Source organism: Protopterus annectens, chromosome 14.part0 (genome assembly GCF_019279795.1).
Source record: "Protopterus annectens isolate FY-2018-M chromosome 14.part0, PAN1.0, whole genome shotgun sequence".
NCBI lineage: Eukaryota > Metazoa > Chordata > Ceratodontiformes > Protopteridae > Protopterus > Protopterus annectens.
In genome coordinates, this window is record NC_056748.1 from 888,633,033 (window position 1) to 888,657,857 (window position 24,825).

The following is a 24,825-nucleotide window of genomic DNA, read 5'->3' on the forward strand; positions in this document are numbered from 1 at the left end:
TTAGTAAAGGAAGATGGTACTGTAATGAGAGAAATAAAAAAAATGTAAAAGGAGAAATGGAAAGAACTCAGGAAAAGATTATAAATAGTGTAGTACAATAAATAGTTAAATATAAAAATAAGGTAGTAAAAAAAAAAAACATACAGAGGATTTTAGCAACAATACAGATTTATACTTCTTAACTTCCTTCCACACAATCCGACTAAATTTATGTCCATAGTATATGGACATAAATGCGATCGGATGTTAAGCAAACACCCAATACAAAGTATAGAGTGTTTGCTTAATGTCTGCACTGTTTAAAGTTCTGTTCTATCCTGGATGTTAGGCTGAGCATATCTGTAATTCAGTAAAATCAGATGGTAGTTTGGAAAAAGGAGCTAGACTCTGACAGGGCTGAAAAATGTAGTATGCTTGTAAGGAAAAGTATGAATATGTATAAATATATCTGTGTATCTATATATTTGTACATTTGTAAATATTTTGTAAATAAGAGTTCTTTGTGTATAAATAAAGGATCTTACTCTTTTTGATAGGTGCCATGGAATCTTTTACATCCATCTGAGCTACCACCAGCTCAGGCAGATGGGGCCTTGGTTTAATATCTCATACAAAGGAAGATGCACTAAAGAATGCAACACCCCCTTATGCTGCACTACATTGCCAGAGAATAGGACAGAAGTGCTACCGATTGTGCCACTGATACTAATGATGTGCATTTTAATGTTTGCTTGCCTGACAAATAACTGTCAGTTATTTATTCTTTTTGGTATTAAAATCAGTCTAGGAAAACATATGACACATTCATACTCATTCTTCCAGTAAATGTCTGGGTAAGTTATGGTAAAAGTAGGAAAATACAAAACTAAATTATTTGGGGTAAGTCAAATTCTCAACAATAATGCTAATCAGGGCTGATGGTAGCATTCTATGACTACTGTTACAGTTAAGTGAAAATACTGTGTTGTATATGTATTTAACAAATGCATGCTTTTGTTTTAGGTGATGAGCTAGCAGGAGCAACCATCTCATTTGAACATTTGAATAAGGATGATATTCTAAGTATAATAAAATTTACTGAATCCCACAATGCAGAGCTAAAACTTCACTCAAAGAATGAACTCAAATCTCCTGATGTTAAGATAGCTTGGCCTGATTTCAACCTTAGATCCCAAGATTCTGTAAGTACTTCTAAGTGAAATGTATAAATGCAGTTTAATTCCGATAATAACAGCTTCTTACATCTTAAAATTCTCTCTCTCTATCCCCCTCTCTCTTTAGACTTCAGGTACAGCTGCATATGAGAAAATTTTTAACAGCAAGATACGTCCACGTCTTAGATCAGCAAAATCAACTGAGGATCTCTCAGAATCAGGTACATTAAATCGTCATATGAAAGCCAAATTATTTGGCTCTAATGACAACCTTCTGGAGGGTGACTTTAAAGGCACTGCTATAAAAGGCACATCAGGAAGATATAACATTTCTTCTCCAGATGCAGATATAAATCTGAAGTCTCCCAATTTCAGGAGTGATGGTAATATTATCACACCAAAACCACATGGAGATATAAATGGACTGGATATTAAAGGACCACAACTTGATGTTTCCACACCTGATATCATACTTGACAAACCAAAAGGCACCTTAAAGTTTCCAGAAATAAAAGGGCCAAATATCAAATTATCTTCATCTGTAGGACAAAATGATTCTTCACCAGATGTTGATTTTAATCTCAAGACCCCTGACATGAAAACTGATGTGGGCATTTCAAATCCAAAGATACAAGGAGAGGTTAAAGGGCTAAATATCAGGCCAGACTTAGATTTGAAAGGTAAAACAAAAACATCAGACTTGGATATTTCAATACCTAAAGTACATGGGGACATAAAACATCCGGATGTAAGTGGAAAGATGCCGCAGGCTAACATCAAAGGTCCAGATATCAAAATTCCAGCACTTAATACTTCGGATGTTGATATAAATCACAAATTTCCAAACATCAAGGGTGACACTGGCATTTCTGTACCAAAGTTACAGGGTGAAATTAATGGAACAAATATTAAGGAACCACAACTTGATATTAGAACACCTGATCTTAACATTGACAAGACAGAGGGGAAATTTAAGCTACCAGGCATTAAGCTGCCAAACTTCAAGATTGGGGAACCTAAGCAGAAAGGGCCTGACATAAATTTGGATGCTAAGGTAAAAACACCAGACATGGATATTGCAGCACCAAAGTTTAAAGGAGGCATTCATGGTCCTGATATAAATGCCAAACTGCCTCAGGCTAACATTAAAGCCCCAGACATTAAAATGCCATCAATTAAAATGTCAGGAGAACATGACATCTCTGCTCCAGATGTTGATGCAAATCTTAGAGCTCCAGACTTCAAGGGTGATATTGGCATTTCTGCACCAAAGATTCAGGGAGATATAAAAGGACCACAATTTGATGCAAGAACACCTGACATTAATATTGAAAAACAAGATGGAAAGTTCAAGCTGCCTTTTAGGCTACCAATTTTTAAGGGTTCAGGACCCAAGTTCAGAGGGCCTGACTTGGATTTGGATGGTAAGGTGAAAACCCCAGACATGGATATTTCAGGAGCAAAGATAGAAGGAGGCATAAAAGGTCCTGATATAAGTGCTAAACTGCCTCAGGCTAACATTAAAGGTCCAAATATCAACATGCCATCAGTTAATATGTCAGGCAGTCATAACATTTCCGCTCCAGATGTTGACTTAAATCTGAAAGCTCCAAACTTTAAAGGTGATGTTGACATTTCTGCACCAAAGCTGCAGGGTGATATTAAGGGACCACATATTAAAGGACCACAACTTGATCTAAATTCACCTGATATTGATGTTGAAAAAACAGGGGGGAAATTCAAACTGCCTTTTAAGATACCAAACATCAAAAGTTCAGAGTCTAAGTTTAAAGGGCCTGATTTGGATTTGGATGCTAAGATGAAAACAGCAGACATAGATATTTCAACACCAACGGTAGATGGAGCCATAACAGGTCCTGGTATCAATGCTAAACTGCCACAGGCTAACATTAAAGGTCCAGACATTAAAATGCCATCTATTACTATGTCTGGAGATCATAATATTTCTGCTCCAGATGTTGATTTAAACCTCAGAGCTCCAAACCTTAAGGAAGATGTTGACCTGTCTGCACCAAAGATGCATGGAGATATTAAGGCACCAAAGTTGAAGGGACCAGAACTTGATCTGAGTTCACCTGATATTGATGGAAAATTCAAGTTACCTTTTAAGCTGGCCACCTCTAAGGGATCAGAACCAAAGCTTAAGGGGACTGACTTATCTTTGGATGCTAAAGTAAAGACACCAGACATGGATATTTCAGTACCAAAGGTAGAGGGAAGTATAAAAGGTCCCGATATAAATACTAAACTGCCTCAGACTCACATTAAAGGTCCAAATGTCAAGGTGCCATCAATTAATGTGTCAGGAGACCATAACATCTCTTCTCCAGATGCTGACTTGAATCTTAAAGCTCCAAACCTTAAAGGAGATGTTGACATTTCTGCACCAAAGTTTCAGGGAGATCTTAAAGGACCACAAATTGATGTGAGAACACCTGACATTGATATTGCAAAACCTGATGGAAAGTTCAAGCTGCCTTTTAGGCTACCACATTTTAAGGGATCAGAACCTAAGCTCAAAGGGCCTGACTTGAATTTGGATGCTAAAGTGAAAACACCGGACATAGATATTTCAGCTCCAAAGGTAGAGGGAGGCATAGCAGGTCCTGATATAAATACCAAGCTGCCTCAGGCTGACATCAAAGGTCCAAATACTAAAATGCCAGCAATCAATATGTCTCGAGATCATAACATTTCTGCTCCAGATATTGACTTAAATCTCAAAGCTCCAAATCTCAAGGGTGGTGTTGACATTTCTGGACCAAATCTTCAAGAAGGTATTAAGGGACCAAATGTCAAGGGACCACATTTCAATATGAACACACCAGATGTTCACTTTGACAAGCCAGATGGAAAATTCAAGATACCTGGAGTTGACTTGCCAAGCATAAAAGGGGATGGACTTAAACTCAGATCACCTGATCTTGATGGGAATACCAAGATTAAAACACCAGACTTTGATGTCTCAGTACCAAAGGTAGAGGGTGGTATTAGAGGTTCTGATATAAATGCCAAATTGCCACAAGTAGACATTAAAGGTTCCAATATCAAAATGCCGCCATCCCCTAATATTTCAGATGGCTGGAATATTTCTTCTCCAGATGTTGATTTAAATCTCAAAGCTCCAAACTTTAAAGGAGATGTTGACATTTCTGCACCAAAGCTGCAGGGAGATATCAAGGGAGCAAATATTAAGGGACCACAGCTTGATCTGAGCACACCTGATATTAACCTTGAAAAAACAGAGGGAAAATCCAAAATGCCTTTTAGGATGCCAAACTTTAAAGTTTCAGAGCCTAAACTCAAAGGGACTGATTTTGATTTGGATGCCAGGTTAAAAACACCAGATATAGATATTTCAGCACCAAAGGTAGAAGGAGGGATAAAAAGCCCTGATATCAGTGCTAAACTGCCTCAGCCTAACATTAAAGGTCCCAATATCAAAATGCCATACATTAATATGTCTGGAGATCATAACATTTCTGCTCCAGATGTTGATGTGAATCTTAAGGCTCCCAACCTTAAGGGAGATGTTGACATTTCTGCACCACATCTGCAAAGTGATATTAAGGGACCACATATTGATATTAACACACCAAATATTAACCTTGATAAAACAGGTGGGAAATTCAAGCTGCCTGGAATTAAGATGCCAACTATAAAGGGCCAGGAACCTACACTCAGATCGCCTGATATAGATCTGAATGCTAAAGCCAAAGCTGCTCCAGATATTGATATGAATCTCAAGGCTGCCAACCTTAAGGGAGATGTTGACATTTCTGCACCACATTTGCAAAGCAATATTAAGGGACCACATATTGATATTAACACACCAGATATTAACCTTGATAAAACAGGTGGGAAATTCAAGCTGCCTGGAATTAAGATGCCAACTATAAAGGGTGAGGAACCTACACTCAGATCACCTGATCTAGATTTGAATGCTAAAGTCAAAGCACCAAATATTGACATTTCACTGCCAAAGGCAGAAGGAAGCTTTAAAGGTCCTGATATAAATGCAAAACTGCCTCAGGCAAACCTTGAAGGTCCAAACATCAGAATACCACCAGTTCATATTTCAGGAGCCCATAATGTTTCTGTACCAGATGCTGACTTAAATCTCAAAGCTCCTAACCTTAAGGGAGATGTTGACATTTCTGCACCAAATCTACGAGGAGATATGAAGGGTCCTCAACTTGATATGAACACACCTGGCATTAACCTTGAAAAACCACAGGGAAAATTCAGCCTGCCAGGATTTAGGATACCGACCTTTAAGAGTTTAGAGCCTAATCTCAAAGGGCCTGATGTGGATTTGAATGCTAAGGTAAAAGCACCAAGCGTTGATATTTCAGCACCTAAGGCAAGGGGAGGCATTGAAGTTCCTGATATAAACATGTCAGGAAACCATAAAGTTTCTATTCCAGATGTTAAGTCCCCAACTATTAAAGGTGATGTTGATATTCCTTCCCCAAAGCTGCAAGTAGATACTAAAGGACCTAATATTAAAGGACCAGCTGTTAATGTTGACAGTCCTTCTGGGAAAGCAAAGACATCCTGGTTTAGGATGCCATCTTTTGGAGGCAAAGCAAAAGTTCCTAGTGCAAATATTGATGGAAACGTTGTTGTGACAGCCCCATCTGTTAAAGAAGATATAAAATTAAAGAAGGATTTAAATGCACCAAACATGGACCTTGATGTTCCTGAAGTAAAACCTAAGTCAAAATTCAAAATTCCTAATTTTTTTTCTAAAAGTTCTACTCCAGATGTCAGCTTAAAAGTGCCAAGTAACAAGGTTGACAACAGTTTATCTAATCCTAAAATGAAGGTTGACATCAAAAGTCCTAACATTGGACTTGGTGCTCCTGAAATTGACATGAATGCACCAAATGTGGATATCTCGGGTACTGAAGTAAAAGCAAAGACAGGGAGATTTCAACTGCCATCTTTTGGTGCACCAAACATAAATACAGACACTGATGTAAAATTGCCATCTGCAAATATAGCATTGCCTGGTGCAGATGCTAAGGGACATAAGATGAATATGCCATCTGTATCTACATCTGGTCTTGAATTGTCTGGGCCAAAGCCTGACCTTGGTCTAAAATCCACAAATGTAAAAGGTGACATTAACAGTTCCATCCCACAGACTGATATTTCAGGCCCTAGTTTGAATGTTCAGCATCCCACATTTGATGTTAAGTCCCCAAAGGTAGATGCTGAAATTTCAGAAGGAAATATCAAACTGCCAGCGTTGAAGACATCTTCTCTTGCATTTGGTGTGTTAGATGATGATTTAAGAACAGATATCAGTGGGCCCAAGTTTACGATGCCCTCCTTTAATAAATCACAAGTAAAATCATCACTTCCAAGTGCTGACATAAACCTTAATGCGCCAAATATCAAAGCTGGTGTAGATGTATCTGCTGCTAAAGTTGATGCACCTGGAATTAACAATGGAAGCAGTTCTGGAAAATTCTCACTTCCAAAGATACCTAATATAGAATTTACTCGCCCAAAGGGAAAGGGACTTGACATTGATTTAGATACCCATATGAGTACACCCAGTATAGATGACCCAAATATTGATATAAATTTGCCAAAGTCAGGTATTAAAAGCCCACATTTAAATCTTTCAGGGTCAAACATTGACTCTCCAAGTATAGACTTGAACTTAAAAAGCTCCACTCACAAAGGTGATGCTACACTAGCTGCACCTGAAATAAAAGGGCCTAAAATAGATGCTTTCGGACGGGATGTCAATATTGGTTTACCAGATATGAGCATGGGGAGTCCAGAGATGAAGATGAAATTTCCAGAAGTAAAATTACCTTCATCAGATTTTTCTGGCCCTAAGGTTAAAAGGCCTGATGTGAATCTGGATGGGAATATCAAATCACCAATTATCGACATGTCACTTCCAACAGTTAAAGGAGAAATGAAAACACCTGAAATAAATATGGGATCCCATATGCCAGATATAGACTTAACTGTCCCTGATGCAAATGTAAGCTCTTCTGCTTCTTCTTCTAAGTTTAAACTTCCAAAATTCTCATCACCTAAAATATCAATGCCTAATATTGATTTTGGAATGAAAAGCCCCAAAATAAAAAATGATCCAGATTTGCCAACACTTGATATCAAAGGGGGATACAAAAGCCCTTCTTTAGATGTTGGACATTCAAAGTATGATATTAATGCCTCAGACGTTGACACTAAGGCTCCAGGTACGCATCTAAATGCATCAACATTCAAAGGTCCAGCATTTGATGTGTCAGGACACAGTGTGCCAAACATCGACATAGATGGTAATATAAATGCTCCTGATATTAATTTGCCTAGATCAACAATAGACGGCAATATAAGTGCTCCAGATGTGAATGTGAAACTTCCTGATTCAGACAACAAAGGACCCAAATTTAAAATGGCCACTTTTGACTTTTCTGGCTTGAAATCTCCAAACCAGATGTCAGCTTGAAGTCTCCAGATCATAAAAGCAATAAGGGTATTTCTTCTCGGATAGGAGGGGATGTTAAAGAGCCAAACGTTGAGATCAGAAGTCCTAATGTTCACATCAGTACACCAAATCTTGATGTAAAAGATCAATTTGCAGGATCAAAAGTTAAGATGCCGTCCGATGATTTTTCTGGCCCTGTGTTAACAGGACCTGAAGTTGGAGTGGATGTTCCCAGTGTAAATATAAAGGGAGACATAAAAGCAGCTGATATACCAGATGCACAGCTTCAAAGTTTAGGAGTAAAAGGCAAAGGACCTAATGTTACAGTTTCTTCTAGTAATTTTAACATGAACCCATATGTGAAAGGTGAACATGGAGTAACTGTGCCAAATATACATGGCAAATTCCCAAGCTTCAGTGAAGATGGTAATATCCCAAAAGGTGAAGTTGGTACTAGTGACTTAAATATCGGTTCTAGTGGGGGCCCTGAAAATTCAAAGAAAGGCAAGGGTACATTTAAAGTATCAAAGTCTGCATCTGTATCTGACCTTGATAATATACCCCAAACAGAATCTCCTGCTCCCCAGAAATATAACAGCAGTGTTGATATTGCTGACAGTGGAGATAAGAAATCCTTATTTAAATTTCCCAAATTACCCACATTAAGCAGCAAAAATGACTCTGCTGCTGGTAATGGTGATGCCAAGTCAAAATCTAGCTCTGCTGGATTTCACTTTCCGAATATTGAGCTGTCAATTTAATTAGGTGTGATTATTCATATATGTATAATGTTAACATGCTCAGTAAAAACAGAAAACAGTAAAACGGACGTTTCAAACACCAAAACCTAAAGGTTTTATTATCCAGTAAGGTCTCATAGTTCAAATCGTAATGTGTTTAATGTGTAGAAAATGTTTTCATACGTTTTAGTAAAAGGTTAGTAATGTAACATTTATGTATACCGAAAATGACTACTGTTTGGTTGGGATATTATAGGAATTTCATGACTCAGACTCTGCAAGTTGTTCAGTTTTAGTTGATTCGAGTTTTGAAATCTGTTGCTGTTCTTAAATGTATTAACTTTTACTGAATTGCACTGGGCATTTCTCTTTAAAATCCTTTTCCAAAAATCATTTGTTGATGCCAGTTAAACACAGACAGCAATAAGTTCAACTATTCAGTATACACTGCTTTAAATACATTTATTTCATTATGCTAACTTGTGAATGTTATACTACATAAATGTATTTGGCACACACATCCATTCCTAAACTGACTTTATGTACTGTTTTACTGGAAGAAGGGCACCACCACTGACATCAATTTTTTGCACAGAAAATGAAACAAAAATGTTAATTGCCACTGTTTCCATAGTTATGGTGCCTATTAAAAGAAAGAATTTCAAAATGCATGTTATGTTTTGATGGCTTTTATTGCATCAACATGGTCATCTGCCCAGACAGTGGTTCCACAGAATGATGCAAGCCATCAGCATTGGCTGGGAACTGAAGTGCTGGCTCACAAGGCAAGCATATGCAGTTGTCACTTGATAATTGTGAACATTACCTGTTGAATATATTCAAGTCTTTATCATACCTGTATAACTGAAGTATGACAAAGGAATGAGAGTATTCAAGGAATCTGAAAATTTTAATATGCCAAGATTGTATATATATTTGTAATTTGTTTCCTGGGACGTTTTAATTGCTTGCAGTTCATATTTTGAAATGAAAGCAAAATCATTTACAGCAGGCAAGTTGAAAGTTCCATTCTTGGTTACCCAGAATTTTTAGTTACATTTGTGAATGTTATATATGTTATGATGCAGCTGTTAATGACATAAATATGGGTAAAGGACATTCTATGATATTTATCTTTTAAATGAAAATAGACCTTTGTTTGGCACTGTAACATATGTTGGTTATTAAAATACTTTCTAGCTTTACTTCAGACCTCTAAAAATGACCTGTTAGGAAGATCATCTTCGGACTCCATATTCTTCACTTATTAAATAACAAGCTATTCGATTTTATTGTACTGCAGCAAAATTGTAGTGGGAGTCAGGATGAAATTAGGGGTTTTAGTTTTATTGTTCAAAATATGTTGTATACATTCTTCTAATTTTTTTTTTTTGTAAAAATACATTATGCATGGCAATAAACTGCAAATATATGTTGAATTTTGTAACATTGGATTTTTAACATTTTATTTTTTTCAGTACTACAATAATGTTTTATAAATTATAATAAATCTTGCAGATTTGTTGTGTAAATATGAAATTGACTTCTTTCTTTCAGCATTCACTTTTCAATTTTAGATAAAATGTTGGTGTTATTGTTCTTGTGGATGTTCTCAATAAATATCTTATTTTAGACTAAAATGTCTTTTTTTTTAAAGCTAATACTATGCTGAGCATTTTATCTGTTTTATTTTCCTACTAAGTATATCCTGTTCATGCTGTTTGAAAGCTTGTATTAGTTCACTGCAGAATGACTGCTGTTTGGTTGGGGTATTCTAAGAAATTCTTGATTCAGGCTGTGCAAGTTATTCAGTTTTACCTAAAACACATTCTGAAATCAGCTTCTGTTCATAAATGTATCATCTTTCATTGAAATGCACTGACCTTAGAATTTGTTATATAGAGAAAATACTTAAAATGACATGCATAATTGTATAACATGACCAGTGTTTTTCAGGAAACACCTTTATCAAGGAATGCATTTCACAGAACAGCAATTCAGGAGATGTGTACCTGTAAGATTCTGATATATGGTTACATACACAGATTAGAGATGTGACTTGTTTTCAGCAAAAATGTTCAGTTTTTTTTTTTTCACTAGGAAGTGGCTGCCTCGGGCAAATTAATTTTAGAAAAGGGAACTAACCCCAACCCTACAAATTACATTACTAACTACCCCTACCCCTACTCCTGCTCCTAACCCAAACCCTACAAGTTACATTACTACCCCTATTCTTAGGTTCATAGGTAGGTACTAGGCTATCGGCCCTGGGGCCTATACAAGCCCAGACAAAAAGGTACCATGGCTTCTGCCACCCAAGAAAATTATTTTCCTGTGCCACTGTTGAGCAGAGCCACAGAGGTGATCCCCGGGGTGAATTTCCTATTTCCCATCCAATCATCAAGATTTTTCTTGAAGAGTGCTAATGAGAAGCTTTTTTTGGTATAGATAGGTAGTTTATTCCAGAGTATGGGAAGTACCTGGGACAGGAATCTATCCCTCCGGCATGTTCTGTTTATTGTGGTGACAAGATTTAGGTCCCTACAGCATGTAGCTTGGAGGGATTGGGATTTCTTTAAGTGGAGCATGTCCAACAGCTCTGGGTTTGACATGGCTTTGTATGTTAGACAGAGATCACCTCGGAGTAGGCGATATGCGATGGAGTAAAGCTAGATTTTTTTGAGACGGTCTGCGTAGGGCATCTATTTGAGGCTGGTAATCCTCTTTGTGAGGTATTTCTGTGGCCTTTCCAGTTGTTGTAGATGTCTTGTGAGGTACATACCAAAAGGGGCGTTGTACTCTATAATGGCTCTAATGAGTGATGAGTAGAGGGTTCATAGGTTTATACTAGGCTATCTGCCCTAAGGCATTTATAAGCCTAGCCCAAATTTTTGTGGCTTACGCCACCCCTTATATGAAAAAATACTGTGCCCATTAGTTTGTTGTGCATCTGTCCAGCAGTGACACAGAGATGATTCCCGGGGTAAACCTACGATCTCCCATCCACAGGTCTAGATTTCTCTTGAACAGAGTCAGCGAGGTGCTCTGCCTCACATGGACCGGGATTTTATTCCACAGAGGGGTACAATTACCTCTTTTTTGTCTGGATGGGAAACCTTTTGTGATGAGGTGAGCCATGTCGAAGGATTTCCTGACTACTGTGGCGATGTGATTATCAAAGGACAGACTACTGTCCACCTGTGTCCCAAGGTCTCATCACATTTCAGGTGTTAAGTTTACTACTGCCTATGTTGTAGTTCATGGGTACAGAGTTTTTACCAAAGGGGATGCCAATGCACTTTTTGGCATTGAGCTTGAGGACATGGCTTTGACACCAGGCATCTGTCTAAGTGAGGCCCTTTTGTAGGATGTCCACATCGTTAGGAGTTTCGATTATGGCTCCTAGTTTGCAGTCATCTGCGAACTTCGTTAGCCAAAGACCTTGTGTGTTAGCCTGTACTTCAGAGAAGTAGATACCAAACAGGAGAGGACCCAGAACTGAAGCCTGTGGTACTCTACTTGTCACTGGTCTGAAGTCGGATTTGGAGTCTGCTACTTTCACAGTGTGGGTTCTGTCATTGAGCCAGTTGGCAACCCATCTTGTGACATAGGAATTTATACCTAGTTTAGTGAGTTTATCTATAATTCCAGAGTGGGGGATGGTGTTGAAAGCCTTGGCAAGATCTAGATAGGCTGTATGAACCACCTTACCCTTGTCTACGGCTTTGGTGACTGCTTCACAGAAGTCTATCAGGTTTAGGAGACATGATCTGCCTTTTACAAACCAGAACTGGGTGGGGTCCAGAGTTTGGAGATTACCAATCTCTTTGTTTATACGTTCCATGATGATACGTTCCATGGCCTTGCAGACCAGGCTCATCAGGCTAGTGGGGCAGTAGTTCCCAGGGTCTGTGGTGGCTCCCCCCTTGTGGAATGGGATAAACGTCACTGTGTGCCATTCAGCAGGCACAAAGCCTGAGGTGAAGCTATGATTGAACATGGTACTTAGGTGGGGTGCTAGTTCGTTCTGTGGCTCGTGTAGAACGCACCCTGGGATGTTGTCCGGTCCCATGGATGCTGTGTTCTTGGCTTTGGAGTGTGTAGTTTTTACCTGTGCAACCATGATTGCAGGAACTTTGCATTCTTCCAGTATAGAGATGGGCTGTTTAGGGGGTGAGAGGGGGGTAAAGTTAGTATTGAACCTATCTGCCAGGATGTTGGCAATATCAGTTGGGTCTGTATATTTAGTGCCATTGTGCTGTAACTCAGAGCAGATCTGAGTGTTGCCATTGAGATTCTTGACATAGCTATAGAATGCTTTGTGGTTGTCTTTAGAATCAGTGGCGATTTTGTTTTCGCAACTAGCTTTGGAGGATTTTATCAGGCATTGCAACTTCTTACTGAGGATGACCAGGGAGCTCCTCTACTCATGAGATTTTACTCTCTTTTGCAACAGTTTCTTCCTTCTGTTGTACAGTTTGTTTATTGTAGGGGACCACCCGATTGGCTTCCTTTTTTTGGAGGATAGCGTCTTGGTTCTGTTTGGGATAGCACAATCCATGCACTCATGTAAGTGCTTATAAAGTGCAATTGTGTAAGATTCTGTAGTCGTAACTGTATTGTCCATCTGCATGGGTGTCATGAAGTTCACCACTTCTGTCTCAAGAAGCATGAAGTTGACTTTGGAGAAATTTTTTACCATGGTTTCCTTAATGGGGGGTAGGGGCACGATGTGGATATCTAGGGTAATTAGCTTATGGTTAGATCGGACCATTGAGGCATTGACTTCAGGTGTGGAACACGGGTCACTCATGTTGGTAATGACTAGATCTAGGATATCGTTGTCCCTGGTGGGGGTGTAGATAAGTTGATCCAGGGCATTGGTGTTTATGAATTCCAGAAAGCGTTGAGTGAAGGAGTTGGTACATGAGTAGTTTTCCCAGTTAATGGTGGGGTAGTTGAAATTGCCCATTATTAGGGTGTTTGGTTGAACCCTAATATTTTCCAGTACATCAAGAAAAGAGGAGTGGGAATCCTGGGGCATGGTGGGAGATCTGTAGCAAGCTACAATTTGGATTGCAGTTTTGCCCAGAGTTAGTTGCACTTGGATACCCTCGGCTGCATTATGCTGAACAACTAGCCTGGAGGTGTGGTTTTCCTTAATGAATATGGACACACCTCCACGTTTGGTGTTCCGGTCCAGGTTACATGGCCGAAAAGTGTGGTATGAGTTATAGCCTGGTAGTGCAGGGGTGCTCTCCGGAGCCTTGAACCAGGTCTCGGTCACTGCACAGATATCGATGTTCTCCATTTTAAGGAGAGCCTCGAGTGAGTGCATTTTGAGATTTAGACTTCTAGCATTGAGTAGCATCACCCTCAGTTTTTGCTTGCCTGTTCCTGTTACGGTGGTGAAGTTGTCATTTGAACCTTGCCTAAAAAAAGCACTATAGGGGCGGCAAAAATCTTAGCCAGTATCCGGAATCCCAGGGGTGACAGGTGCAGGCCATCTCTGGCAAAGCATATTGGTCTGTCGACCATGTTATCCCAGGCAGACAGATACTGGATCCCTTTAGAATGTCACCAGAAGCTTAGCCAATTGCTGAAGTCAATCATTTTGTCCTTGTACTGCGGCATCATTCTAGGTGATGGCAGAATGCTACTCAGGGCTAGGGTCATACCTGCCTGGGCTACAAGATTGGAGAGCTCTTCCATGTCTCTTTTCATGTAGTCCAGGGAGGTACGTCTCAGGTCGTTCACACCAACATGGACAATGACAGAGTCCTAACCACAGCCCTACAGATTACATTACTAACTGCCCCTATCCTTGGTCATAACCCCAACCCTACAAATTACATTACTAACTACCTCAACCCCTACCCTTGGTCCTAATCCCAACCCTACAAGTTAACGATACTAACAACCCCTAGCCCTACCCTTGGTCCTAACCCTAACCCTACAAATTACGTTACTAACTAACCCCTACCCTTGGTCCTAACCCCTTCCCTGCAAATTACATTACTAACTACCCCTACCCTTGGTACTAACCCCAACTCTACAATTTACATTACTAACAACCCCTTTCCTTGGTCCTAACCCCAACCCTAAAAGTTACCCCTATCCTTGGTCTTAACCTCAACCCTACAAATTACATTACTAACAACCCCTACCGTTGGTCCTAACCCCAACCCTAAATGTTACTCCTACCCTTGGTCTTAACCTCAACCCTACAAATTACATTACTAACAACCCCTACCCTTGGTCCTAACCCCAACCCTAAAAGTTACCCCTACCCGTAGTCCTAACCCCAACCCTAAAAGTTACCCCTACCCTTGGACTTAACCTCAGCCCTACAAATGACAATACTAACTACCCCTACCCTTAGTCCTAATCCCAGCCCTACAATTTACTAATTACCCCTACCCTTGGTCCTAACCCCAACCTTGCAAATTACATTACTAACTACCCCTACCCTTGGTCCTGACCCCACCCTTACAAATTACATTACTAACTACCCCTAGCCTTGGTCCTAACCCAGCCATGCAAATTACATTACTAACTACCCCTACCCTTGTCTTAATCCCAACCTTATAAGTTACGTTACTAACTAACCCCTACCCTTGGTCCTAACCCCATGCCTACAAATTACATTACTAACTACCCCTATCCTTGGTCCTAACCCCAGCTCTACAAATTACATTACTAACAACCCCTACCTTTGGTCCTAACCCCAACCCTAAGAGTTACCCCTACCCTTAGTCCTAACCCCAACCCTACAATTTGTGTTGCTAACTACCCCTATTCCTACATGTGCTCCTAACTCCAACCCTACAATTGTCACTAACTACCCCTACCCATGGTCCTAACCCCAACCCTACAAGTTACGTTACTAACAACCCCTACCCCTACCCTTGGTCCTAACACAACCCTACGAATTACATTACTAACAACCCCTACCCTTGGTCCTAACCCCAGCCGTAGAAGTTACCCCTACCCTTGGTCCTAACCTCAGCCCTACAAATGACATTACTACCTTACCCCTACCCTTAGTCCTTACCCCAGCCCTACAATTTACATTACTAACTACCCCTACCCTTGTCCTAACCCTGACCCTACAAGTTACGTTACTAACTATACATACCCTTGGTCCTAACCCCAGTCCTACAAATTACATTACTAACTACCTCTACCCCTTGGTCCTGACCCCAACCTTACAGATTACATTACTGACTACCCCTACCCTTGGTCCTAACCTAACCGTACAAATTACATTACTAACTACCCCTATCCCTACCCTTGGTGCTAACCTCAACCCTATAAGTTACGTTACTAACTACCCCTGCCCTTGGTCCTAACTCCAACCCTACAAATTACATTGCTAACTACCCCTACTCTTGTCCTAACCCCAACCCTACAAATTACATGGCTGACTGCCCCTACCCCTACTCTTGTCCTAACCCCAACCCTATAAGTTACATTACTAACTTACCCCTACCTTTACCCTTGGTCCTAACCTCAACCCTACAAATTGCATTACTAACTACCCCTACCCTTCATCCTAACCCCAACCCTATAAGTTATAACTACCCCTACCCCTGCCCCTAACCCCAACTCTACAAATTACATTACTAACTAACCCTAGCCCTACCCTTGGTCCTAATCCTAACCCTACAAGTTAACGTTACTAACAACCCCTAGCCCTACCCTTGGTCCTAATCACAACCGTACAAGTTACATTACTAACTACCCTTTCACTAACTATTCCATTATTCAGTCCATGCTTGATCTGGGATTTTATAACTGGAGTTTACTGAAATAAGATTTTTTTTAGTAGAAGAGAAGTGTATTCATTGTTTTGTGATCCAGTCTTAGTAGTATTCAAAGTTTTCTGCATTTTATTTTGAATTCTACCATTTGAGTCCTCTCTTTTGTTTATTCTGCCTCTCATGATATAATTGTGTATACGTTACACACACACACACACTAACTCATAAATAGATACAGATTAATATATAATTTCATATTTACGCATGTATTTGTTGCCCAGGTTATGATTGAAAAAGGACAGAGTGGGACCAGTTCAGTTATCTCATTAACAAATAAATAAATATTAATATTATTGTTCTTTTTCTCCTTTAAAGATCAAGTGCAAAGGAAAAACGTATACTTTTTTTTAAGATGTACTGCTTTGAGAAATTAGGTTGAAATGTGCTTGCCTATTCACATATAAAAGAAACATTGTAGATCTACTGTCTATCAGCATGGTTGTTATATTCTTCTCAAGTTGTCTGTCATTACAAAATTCCTTTTGAAAGCATGATGACATGATCGCTTGGAAGGTTGAGGGATTTCTGACAGAGGACATCATTTTTGTAATCAGTTTGTTAGATGATTGATGTTTTATTACTGTGTACACTGGATATAGCTATTACAGTTTTAAACGTTCTGACTACTGAAATGATTGGGGCAGTTTAGTATAAAATGTTTATGCAATTATTCAAATGGTTAAAATTAGTGTTCGTTACAATGGACTGTCAGTCACACTGCTGAGGGAAAGCAAAATGGTCACTTGGTGAGAAGGTGTGTTCAAATACGTACTTATTAAAATGTATGTGTTGTCTTGCTTGTATTTTTATGCAGGTGGACTCGGTGCAGCTTATTAAATTTTAGATTTAATTTTAGTAGATATTCCTCCTATGGCAGTCGCACATACAATTTGATTGCTAGAAGTACCTGTGCAGTTGGGCTGAATGTATGGAGAAGAAAGAGCATTTGTGTCTTACAAGATAACTGCTCAAAGTATTGGCTTGGTGGGGGATAGTGAATCTCTGTTTGATTTTTCTTCATTTGTATTAGTCTGCTCCCTTATTTAAGTTTACAAAGAGTCTAACAATGTAATGTGTCACAGAAGATGACTGCCTATGGTTTGGTAATGAGCATAGTCTGAGTGACCTATAGAAGTCTGCATAAGTAAACATAGCATGGCACATACCCACACACGTTTATTATATAATGTTGGTTTTGTATTTTGTATTGTTGATTTTTTAAGTATTTATTTTACTTATTTATCTTCTTTGTGATCTTTTCTTTCCCTTAAAAAGAGGTTATTTAAGCAATAACTGACAACGTGGTGTGGTATATTGAAGATTTACCCACGGTTGGTGTGGTTTAATCATGAGGGTGAAGCCCAAGTGATTAAACAAAGGCAACCATGGGTAAATCTTCAATATACCACAACCACAGTCTGTTATTGCTATTATGCAATGACATTATTTAAGAAAAAAAAAATACTTTTCTTAAATAATGTCTTTGTATAACGGCAGATTGCTGTTCTTCTGCCGGGTTGTAGTATACAGATTCTGCTTTTTGATGTACTGCACATGCGTATGGGACTTGGGTTCCTGTGCATACCCAATATGTCAAGGCTTTGAAACGGAAGCAACGGAGAAAAGAAAAGACTCCGTTGCTCTATTTTCTCTCTCTCTCTTTTTTTTTTTTTTTTTTTTTGTTAACAAAAAAAAAAAGATTTTGGGGCAGTTTATACCAACGGAAAAAGTCCAGGCGACAGGACCTTTTTCCGTTGATATATTGTGGTATTTACAATGGGCACACTGGTTGGGCTGGCCAATCAGTGTGCACATTTTAGAATATTAATAGGGAGAAATTGTATAATTTGTTTTATTGTGCTGCTTGTTATTTGCTGTATTGTTTTACACAGTATACCTCTTTTTTTATTAATATGCCATTACAGTTGAGTCAAGTTGGAAAATGGTTACTTATCTTTGCTGTTTCTAGATATTGTCTGGTTTGTGTTGATCTTCATTTATGTTCATAGGTTCATAGGTTGATACTAGGCTATCTACCCTAGGGCATTTATAAGCCTAACCAGAGTGTGTTTGGCTTTCGCCACCCTTTTAGATTAGTTGACTGTGCCTCTGTATAGTAGGTCACAGAAGATAGCCCTTTTAAGGTTAGTTTACTGTGCCTCTGTCTAGTAGGGACACAGAAGAGATCCCAGGGGTAAACCTACAATCTCCCATCCACTCGTCAAGATTTCTCTTGAAGAGGGTTATTGAGAGGCTCTGCCTAACATGGATTGGGATTTTGTTCCAGAGTGAGGGGAGCCTCTAGGATATGAATCTGTCCCTCCAGCATGTCCTATTTATTTCTGTGCTGAGGTTTAAGTCCTGGGAGCATGTAGCTCTAAGGGATTTGGATTTCCTGACGTGGAGCATGTCCATTAATTCTGGTTTGGACATGGCTTTATATGTCAGGCACAGATTGTCTCTGAGTAGGCGGTAAGCAACTGAGTAGAGCTGGAGTTTCTTTAGCCTAACTGCGTAGGGCATCTGTTTGAGTCCCTTGATCCTCTTGGTGAGGTACTTTTGGGGACTTTCCAGTTACTGCAGGTGTCGGGTAAGGTACATCCCAAATGGGGCATTGTATTCAATTATGGGCCTGATGAGTAGAGGGGCACAATGACCTCTCTTGATCTAGATGTGAACCCTTTCGTGATAAGGTGGGCTATATAGAAGGTCTTTCTAACCACTTTGGCAATGTGATTGTCAAAGGAGAGATTGCTATCTACTTGGGTCCCCAAATCCCTAATTGCTTCTTCCGTACTTAATGGATTACCACCTATGTGGTAATTTGTGGGCACTTTGTTTTTCCCAAAGGGGACAACTATGCACTTTTTGGCATTTAGCTTTAGACCATGGCTCTGGCACCAGTTATCCGTCTCTGTGAGACCCTTTTGGAGGATGCTTGTGTCAATCGGCGAGTTGATTATGGCACCCAGTTTGCAGTCATCTGTGAACTTGGCCAGCCATAGTCCTCCCGTGTTAGTCTGTACCTCAGAGAAATATATACCGAACAAGAGAGGTCCCAGGACTGAGCCTTGTGGGAAGCCATTTGTAACTGATTTAGAGTCTGACATGGCACCTGCAATTCTGACCATGTGGGTTCTATCCCTGAGCCACTTTGCAACCCATCTTGTGACATAGGGGTTGATATTTAAGCTGATGAGCTTATTTATGATGCCTGAGTGGGGTATTGTGTCGAAGGCTTTTGCGAGGTCCAGGTAGGCTTTGTGGACTACTTTCCCTTCATCTCTGGCCTTGGTGACTGTTTCAAAGAAGTCGACCAGGTTCAAGAGGCAAGATCTGCCCTTAACAAAGCCAAATTGGGTAGGATCCAGTGTTTGGAGGTTCCCAATGTCTTTGGTTATGAGTTCCATGATGATATGCTCCATAGCTTTGCAGACCAGGCTAGTCCGACTTATAGGGCGATAGTTTCTGGGATCCGTTGTGGCACCACCTTTGTGGAGTGGGACCACTGTTGCTGTACCCCATTCCTTGGGTACATATCCTGTAGTAAGGCTAAGATTGAACAGTGACTTCATGTGAGGGTTCAGTTCTTCTTGGAGCTCATGTAAGATGCAGCCCGGGACACCGTCCGATCCCATTGATGCTGTGTTTTTTGCTTTGGAGAGGGAAGCTCTCACCTGTGCATCTGTGATGTCAGGGAGGCTACACTCTGTTGGGATAGACATTTGCTCTTTTGGGGGGGAAGGGGGGGTTTGCACTGAACCTGTCTGCCAGGATGTTGGCAGTGTCTGTGGGTTCAGTGTATTTTTTGTCATTTTGCACTAACTCAGAGCATATCTGGGAGTTGCCACCCAGGATCCTCACATAACTAAAGAAGGCCTTGTGATTATATTTAGTGTCTTGTGCAATTTTTCTTTTGAAGCTGGCCTTAGATGATTTTATGTGGGATCGTAGTTTCTTGCTAGTACTGATCAGAGATGCCTTCCCTTTTTGGGATTTTGCTCTATCATGTAGTAGATTCCTCCTTCTGTTGTATAGCTTATTTATGGCTGGGGTCCACCAGACAGGTCTCCTGCCTTTGGAGGAGTGAGTCTTGGTTTTATTTGGGATAGCACAATCCATGCATTCCTGTAGGTATCCATAGAATGCATTTGCAAAGGTTTCTGCGGTTTGGGCCGTATTTTCCATTGGCCTGGGGGCTTTGAAGGATTCCACCTCGGTTTTGAGAAGTGTGAAGTTTGCTTTTGAGAAGTTCTTCACCGTGGTTTCCTTGGCTGGGGGTGGGGGTGGGGATGGGGTATGGCTGTCCAGTGAGATTAATTTGTGGTCAGATCTTACCAATCAGGGGTATACCTCTGGTATGGAACATAGAGTCCCCATGTTGGTGATGATCAGGTCCAATATGTTTTCCCCTCTTGTGGGAGTGGTGACCAGTTGTTCCATAGCATTTGAGTTTATAAGTTCTAGGAACTGTTGGGAGAGGGTGTTGGGGCTTGAGTAGTGCTCCCAGTCTATGTTTGGATAGTTGAAGTCACCCAATATGATGGTCCAGTCCAGGTTAGGCAGTGCACAATGTTAAAAGATAGGAAACTCCTTGCAAACATGCACTCAGCGTGTGCACTCGCGTGTGCGTGGTGCTTCCCCAGGGCGGAAACAAAAAGGCAAAAGGAAGGATGTTAACCAAGGAGAACTAGCAGAGCTGCCGGGTAAAATATATCAGAATCAGCCAATTACACAGGCAGCAGACTAGCCCAGCCCAGCACTTTAAACTCTGCAAACAGCATTCCCCCCTGCTTTTCCCAAGAACTTTGCAACACTGCAGTATACAAAGAGGGAAAGCTTAAAAACCTTGTCAGACAAAATGTTTGGGGCTGCTCTTGCTATCATAAACCAACATGTACAAGGTGCTGAGGGTGGTGATGTTGTGAATGCTGCTGAGCAACCCACAGTGAGGAGATGGAGAAGAGTGTACAGACCCAGGGTAACCTACCAGGGGCTACATGAGCTGGAAATAGTGGAGCGCTATAGGGTGGACAGAGACCTCCTACAGCAAATTGTTGAGCTGTGCCGGCCAAGCTTCACACACAGAACCAACAGAGCAGAACCCATCCCAGTGGATACCAAGGTATGTGTTGGCCTAAGAATACTAGCTACAGGTACCTTCCAAATACCAACTGGTGATATGATGGGTATTTCACAGGCATCAGCATCCAGGGTACTCACCAGTTCCTGGATGCCATGTCAGCATATGTCGGTGACCACGTATATTTCCCCAATTCCTGTGAGGCATTGGCCAGCAATATGCGTCTTTTCCACCAAATAGCAGAATACCCTGAGGTAGTGGGAGCAATAGACTGCACGCACATACGCATCAAAGCACCACCCGGTGAGCGGGGTAGGGTCTACATCAACCGCAACGGCTTCCCCTCCATCAACTGCCAGGTCGTGTGCGATGCCCAGGGCATAATAATGAATGTGTGTGCTGGCTGCCCTGGAAGCTATCACGATTCCCACTTCTGGCATCTGACACAGCTGTACCAGAGATTTGCCAATGGGGGACATCCCTGATGGTCATCTCGTGGGGGATGCTGGATGCGCACTGGAGCCATGGCTGATGACACCCATCAGAAATGCACACACACCTGAACAAGAACTCCATAATGAGGCATACGCACAAACAAGAAACATAATTAAATGTGTGTTTGGGATGCTCAAGTCATGGTTCTGGTGCCTGGACACATCTGGTGGAGCCTTGCAGTACTCACCAACTACATGTACCCAAATTGTTATTGTATGTGTCATGCTACACAATATGATCCTGCAGAAACAGCTGCAGCAGGAACAGCATGGGGCAGGGCCAAACAGCCCCCCACCATTGCCAAGGCGTGCACAGGCACAGCGTGACTCTGAGGAGGAACAACCTGAGCCTGCCCCAGTAGGCAGAAGGAGGCGTGCCCAGTACGCCCTGGCCTTGGCAAAGAGGTAACACATAGCACATAACTCAGCAGGAACCCTGGAATTGACACCTCTTTCTGACTCACACATACATTAAAAGGGATGCCTAACTTTACACTACCTGTTTTCGAACATGTATAGAGAGTGTACTATGTGCATCTGACATAGGCAGCCCTGCAGCACCACCTGAGGCATGAGTGCCCTATTTTAAGCAATATAAAGCACTGCTAAGCAAATTTTACCAGTACTGAGCATATTTAAATACAATTGCGTGTAGCTGCGCACCGCACTAACCAGGGCAACATCGGACAAAGTCGGGTAAACACACTCACACCTGTTTTACTGTTCATTAACCAGTCAGGTCTGCTCAGCAGGAAAATAAAAAGCAGCGACAGGGCTCGAACTCAGGTTACTGTGCACTATAGTCACAGTACTGAACCACTAAGCCATGACAGCATTTCACTGGCACAGACACAACTTAAGTCACTCACACATGCCAGTTGGGGGGGGTCACATACCTAACAGTCGCAGCCAGCAGGACAGTTGTAGACAAACACAAACAAATGCTGTATCATGAGTAACCTCCCCCCAGACCTATGCAGACCGATAACAGCAGGCCAAGCAGTGTGATGTGGGTTGGGCAGGCTATGAAGTCACAGACTAATATGAGTGCAATTGGAAGCTAAGGTCTGTAGTACAGTGGTATGCCTCAAGCCAGTATGATAGGTAACCGTACAGACTTGAAATGGAGTACCTGACATAGCAGTGCAGGCCTAGCAAATGTGTATAAGTGTCAGGTGTACCCCTCATCCTATGTACACCCACAGTAACAATCATGTGTGCACTCCCAGGTAGAAATGTACAAATAGCTGCCCCCCCTGTATGTAGAAATGTTGATAAGTCTATGCAAATTGACTCATGGAAGCCCTGCAGGCACAGCGTGCTTCCTGTCGATGTACAACACAAAGGTGAGCCCTGAAGTAAAAACCAACTTGTAATTTTCACACACACACACACATATATGTATATATATATATATATATATATATATATATATATATATATATATATATGCCCATAGTGGGCATGCTCACAACACACTTAAACAAATTTAGCAGATGTCAGTCAACAACATATTGAAAGGTCATACTGGGCATGCTCACACACTTGGGCCATGTCTGAGTATAGCAGTGGGCCACACATATCTGGCAGTTGCAATTCTTACTCCAGACACATGTCACTATTCACCAATCCTGCCTTGCGCATACAGTGATATGAAAACAGACCCATATAATATATTGGACCCCTGTCATAAACTATGTAATACAAGTACTTAAGTTGTTCAGAGAAAGTGAAAATCCAAAGAAGATCAGTAAATCTCCGATCAATATCATCAAACAATGAGCACTCCTAACATTATCCTAGCCATGTTCGGGCAAAAATATTGCCAAAGAGTCCATAGAGAACCATGAAGCTTTCTTTAGCTTTGTCATAAATATCAATGTAAACTCATATATGTTCTGAGTCAGTGCAAAGTGTAAATGAATACATGTACATGACTGATTTTGCCAACTTCTTGTCAGACAGGTTCATACATATTTACCCCCCTCTCACTGACAAAAGGGCCCATTACCATACCTGGAGATTGTGAAAAAACAGAAATCACATATACAATGGTTAAACAGCTCGATCCAAACCTAAAAACATGGTGTCTATGGGATGACATGGTGTCCCTGGCTGTGTCATATGTGAACTCCAAAACAAACAGACCCTGCACCTGAACAGTCTGAGGCTCACCCTCTGTACAGGATATGAAACTGTTGAATGGGTTACAGCTATGATTGACACACTCCACAAGTGTTGGTGCACAACAGACCATGGGAACTATTGTCTTATAAACCTAATAAGCCTGATCTGCAAGGCTATGGAGTCTATCATTATGGAACTCATAAACAGAGCTATTGGGAGCCTACAAACACCCAACCCTACCCATTTTGGTTTGGTCAGGGGAAGATCATGGTCCCTAAACCTGCTAGACAGTTTTCAAGACAGTTACCCAGGACATACATCAATGAAATGAGATCCACACGGCCTACATAGACCTTGAAGAGCCCTTTTCCAGCATCCCACACACACGTCTTATCCACAAAATCAACAACCTGTGCATAAACACGTATGTCATCTGATGGATTGCCAACTTGGGGCACAGATAGATCCCACAAGGTAATAATTGTGGTCTCCCTGTTGGACTGTAAGCTGGTAACAACTGCTGTCCCCCATGGCTCAGTCCTGGGACCCCTTCTGTCTGGTGTATACTTTTCAGAAATACAGTCAAACACACGACGGTTATGGTTAGCAAAGTTTGTGGATGACTGCAAAAAGGTTGTCATAATTGATGTTCGGGACAACAGAGACATCCTTAAAAAGGGTCTCAGTCAGACAGATGTGGTGTCAAAATGATGGCCTTGAGCTACAGTCATACAAATACCACATAGGTGCCAACACCCTAAATATGGAGGTAATAAGGGATCTATGGGCACGTGGATAGTCATCTCTACTTCCAGAAACACATTCACAAAGTGGTTAGAAAATCATGCTATGTGTTCCCACAAATTGCCAAAGTCTGTGCATGTAGGTCAAAGGAGGTTCCCTCTACTCATCAATCATCAGACCCA

The 24,825-nt window shown here is 40.9% G+C and overlaps 2 protein-coding genes across 4 annotated transcripts in view; both read left to right on the forward strand.

The window, feature by feature from the left end:
- LOC122789320 (neuroblast differentiation-associated protein AHNAK-like) overlaps positions 1 to 10,012 on the forward strand; it is a 258,262-nt gene extending 248,250 nt beyond the window's left edge. Inside the window, exons 5-6 of the mRNA XM_044056677.1 lie at positions 1,003 to 1,181; positions 1,282 to 10,012. Coding sequence (XP_043912612.1) covers positions 1,003 to 1,181; positions 1,282 to 7,653 — 6,551 coding nt within the window. The 3' untranslated portion in view covers positions 7,654 to 10,012. The remainder of the gene's footprint in view (positions 1 to 1,002; positions 1,182 to 1,281) is intronic.
- Positions 1 to 24,825, forward strand: part of LOC122789321 — a 769,937-nt gene that overhangs the window by 449,222 nt on the left and 295,890 nt on the right. The gene's annotated exons all lie outside the window — the stretch shown is intronic.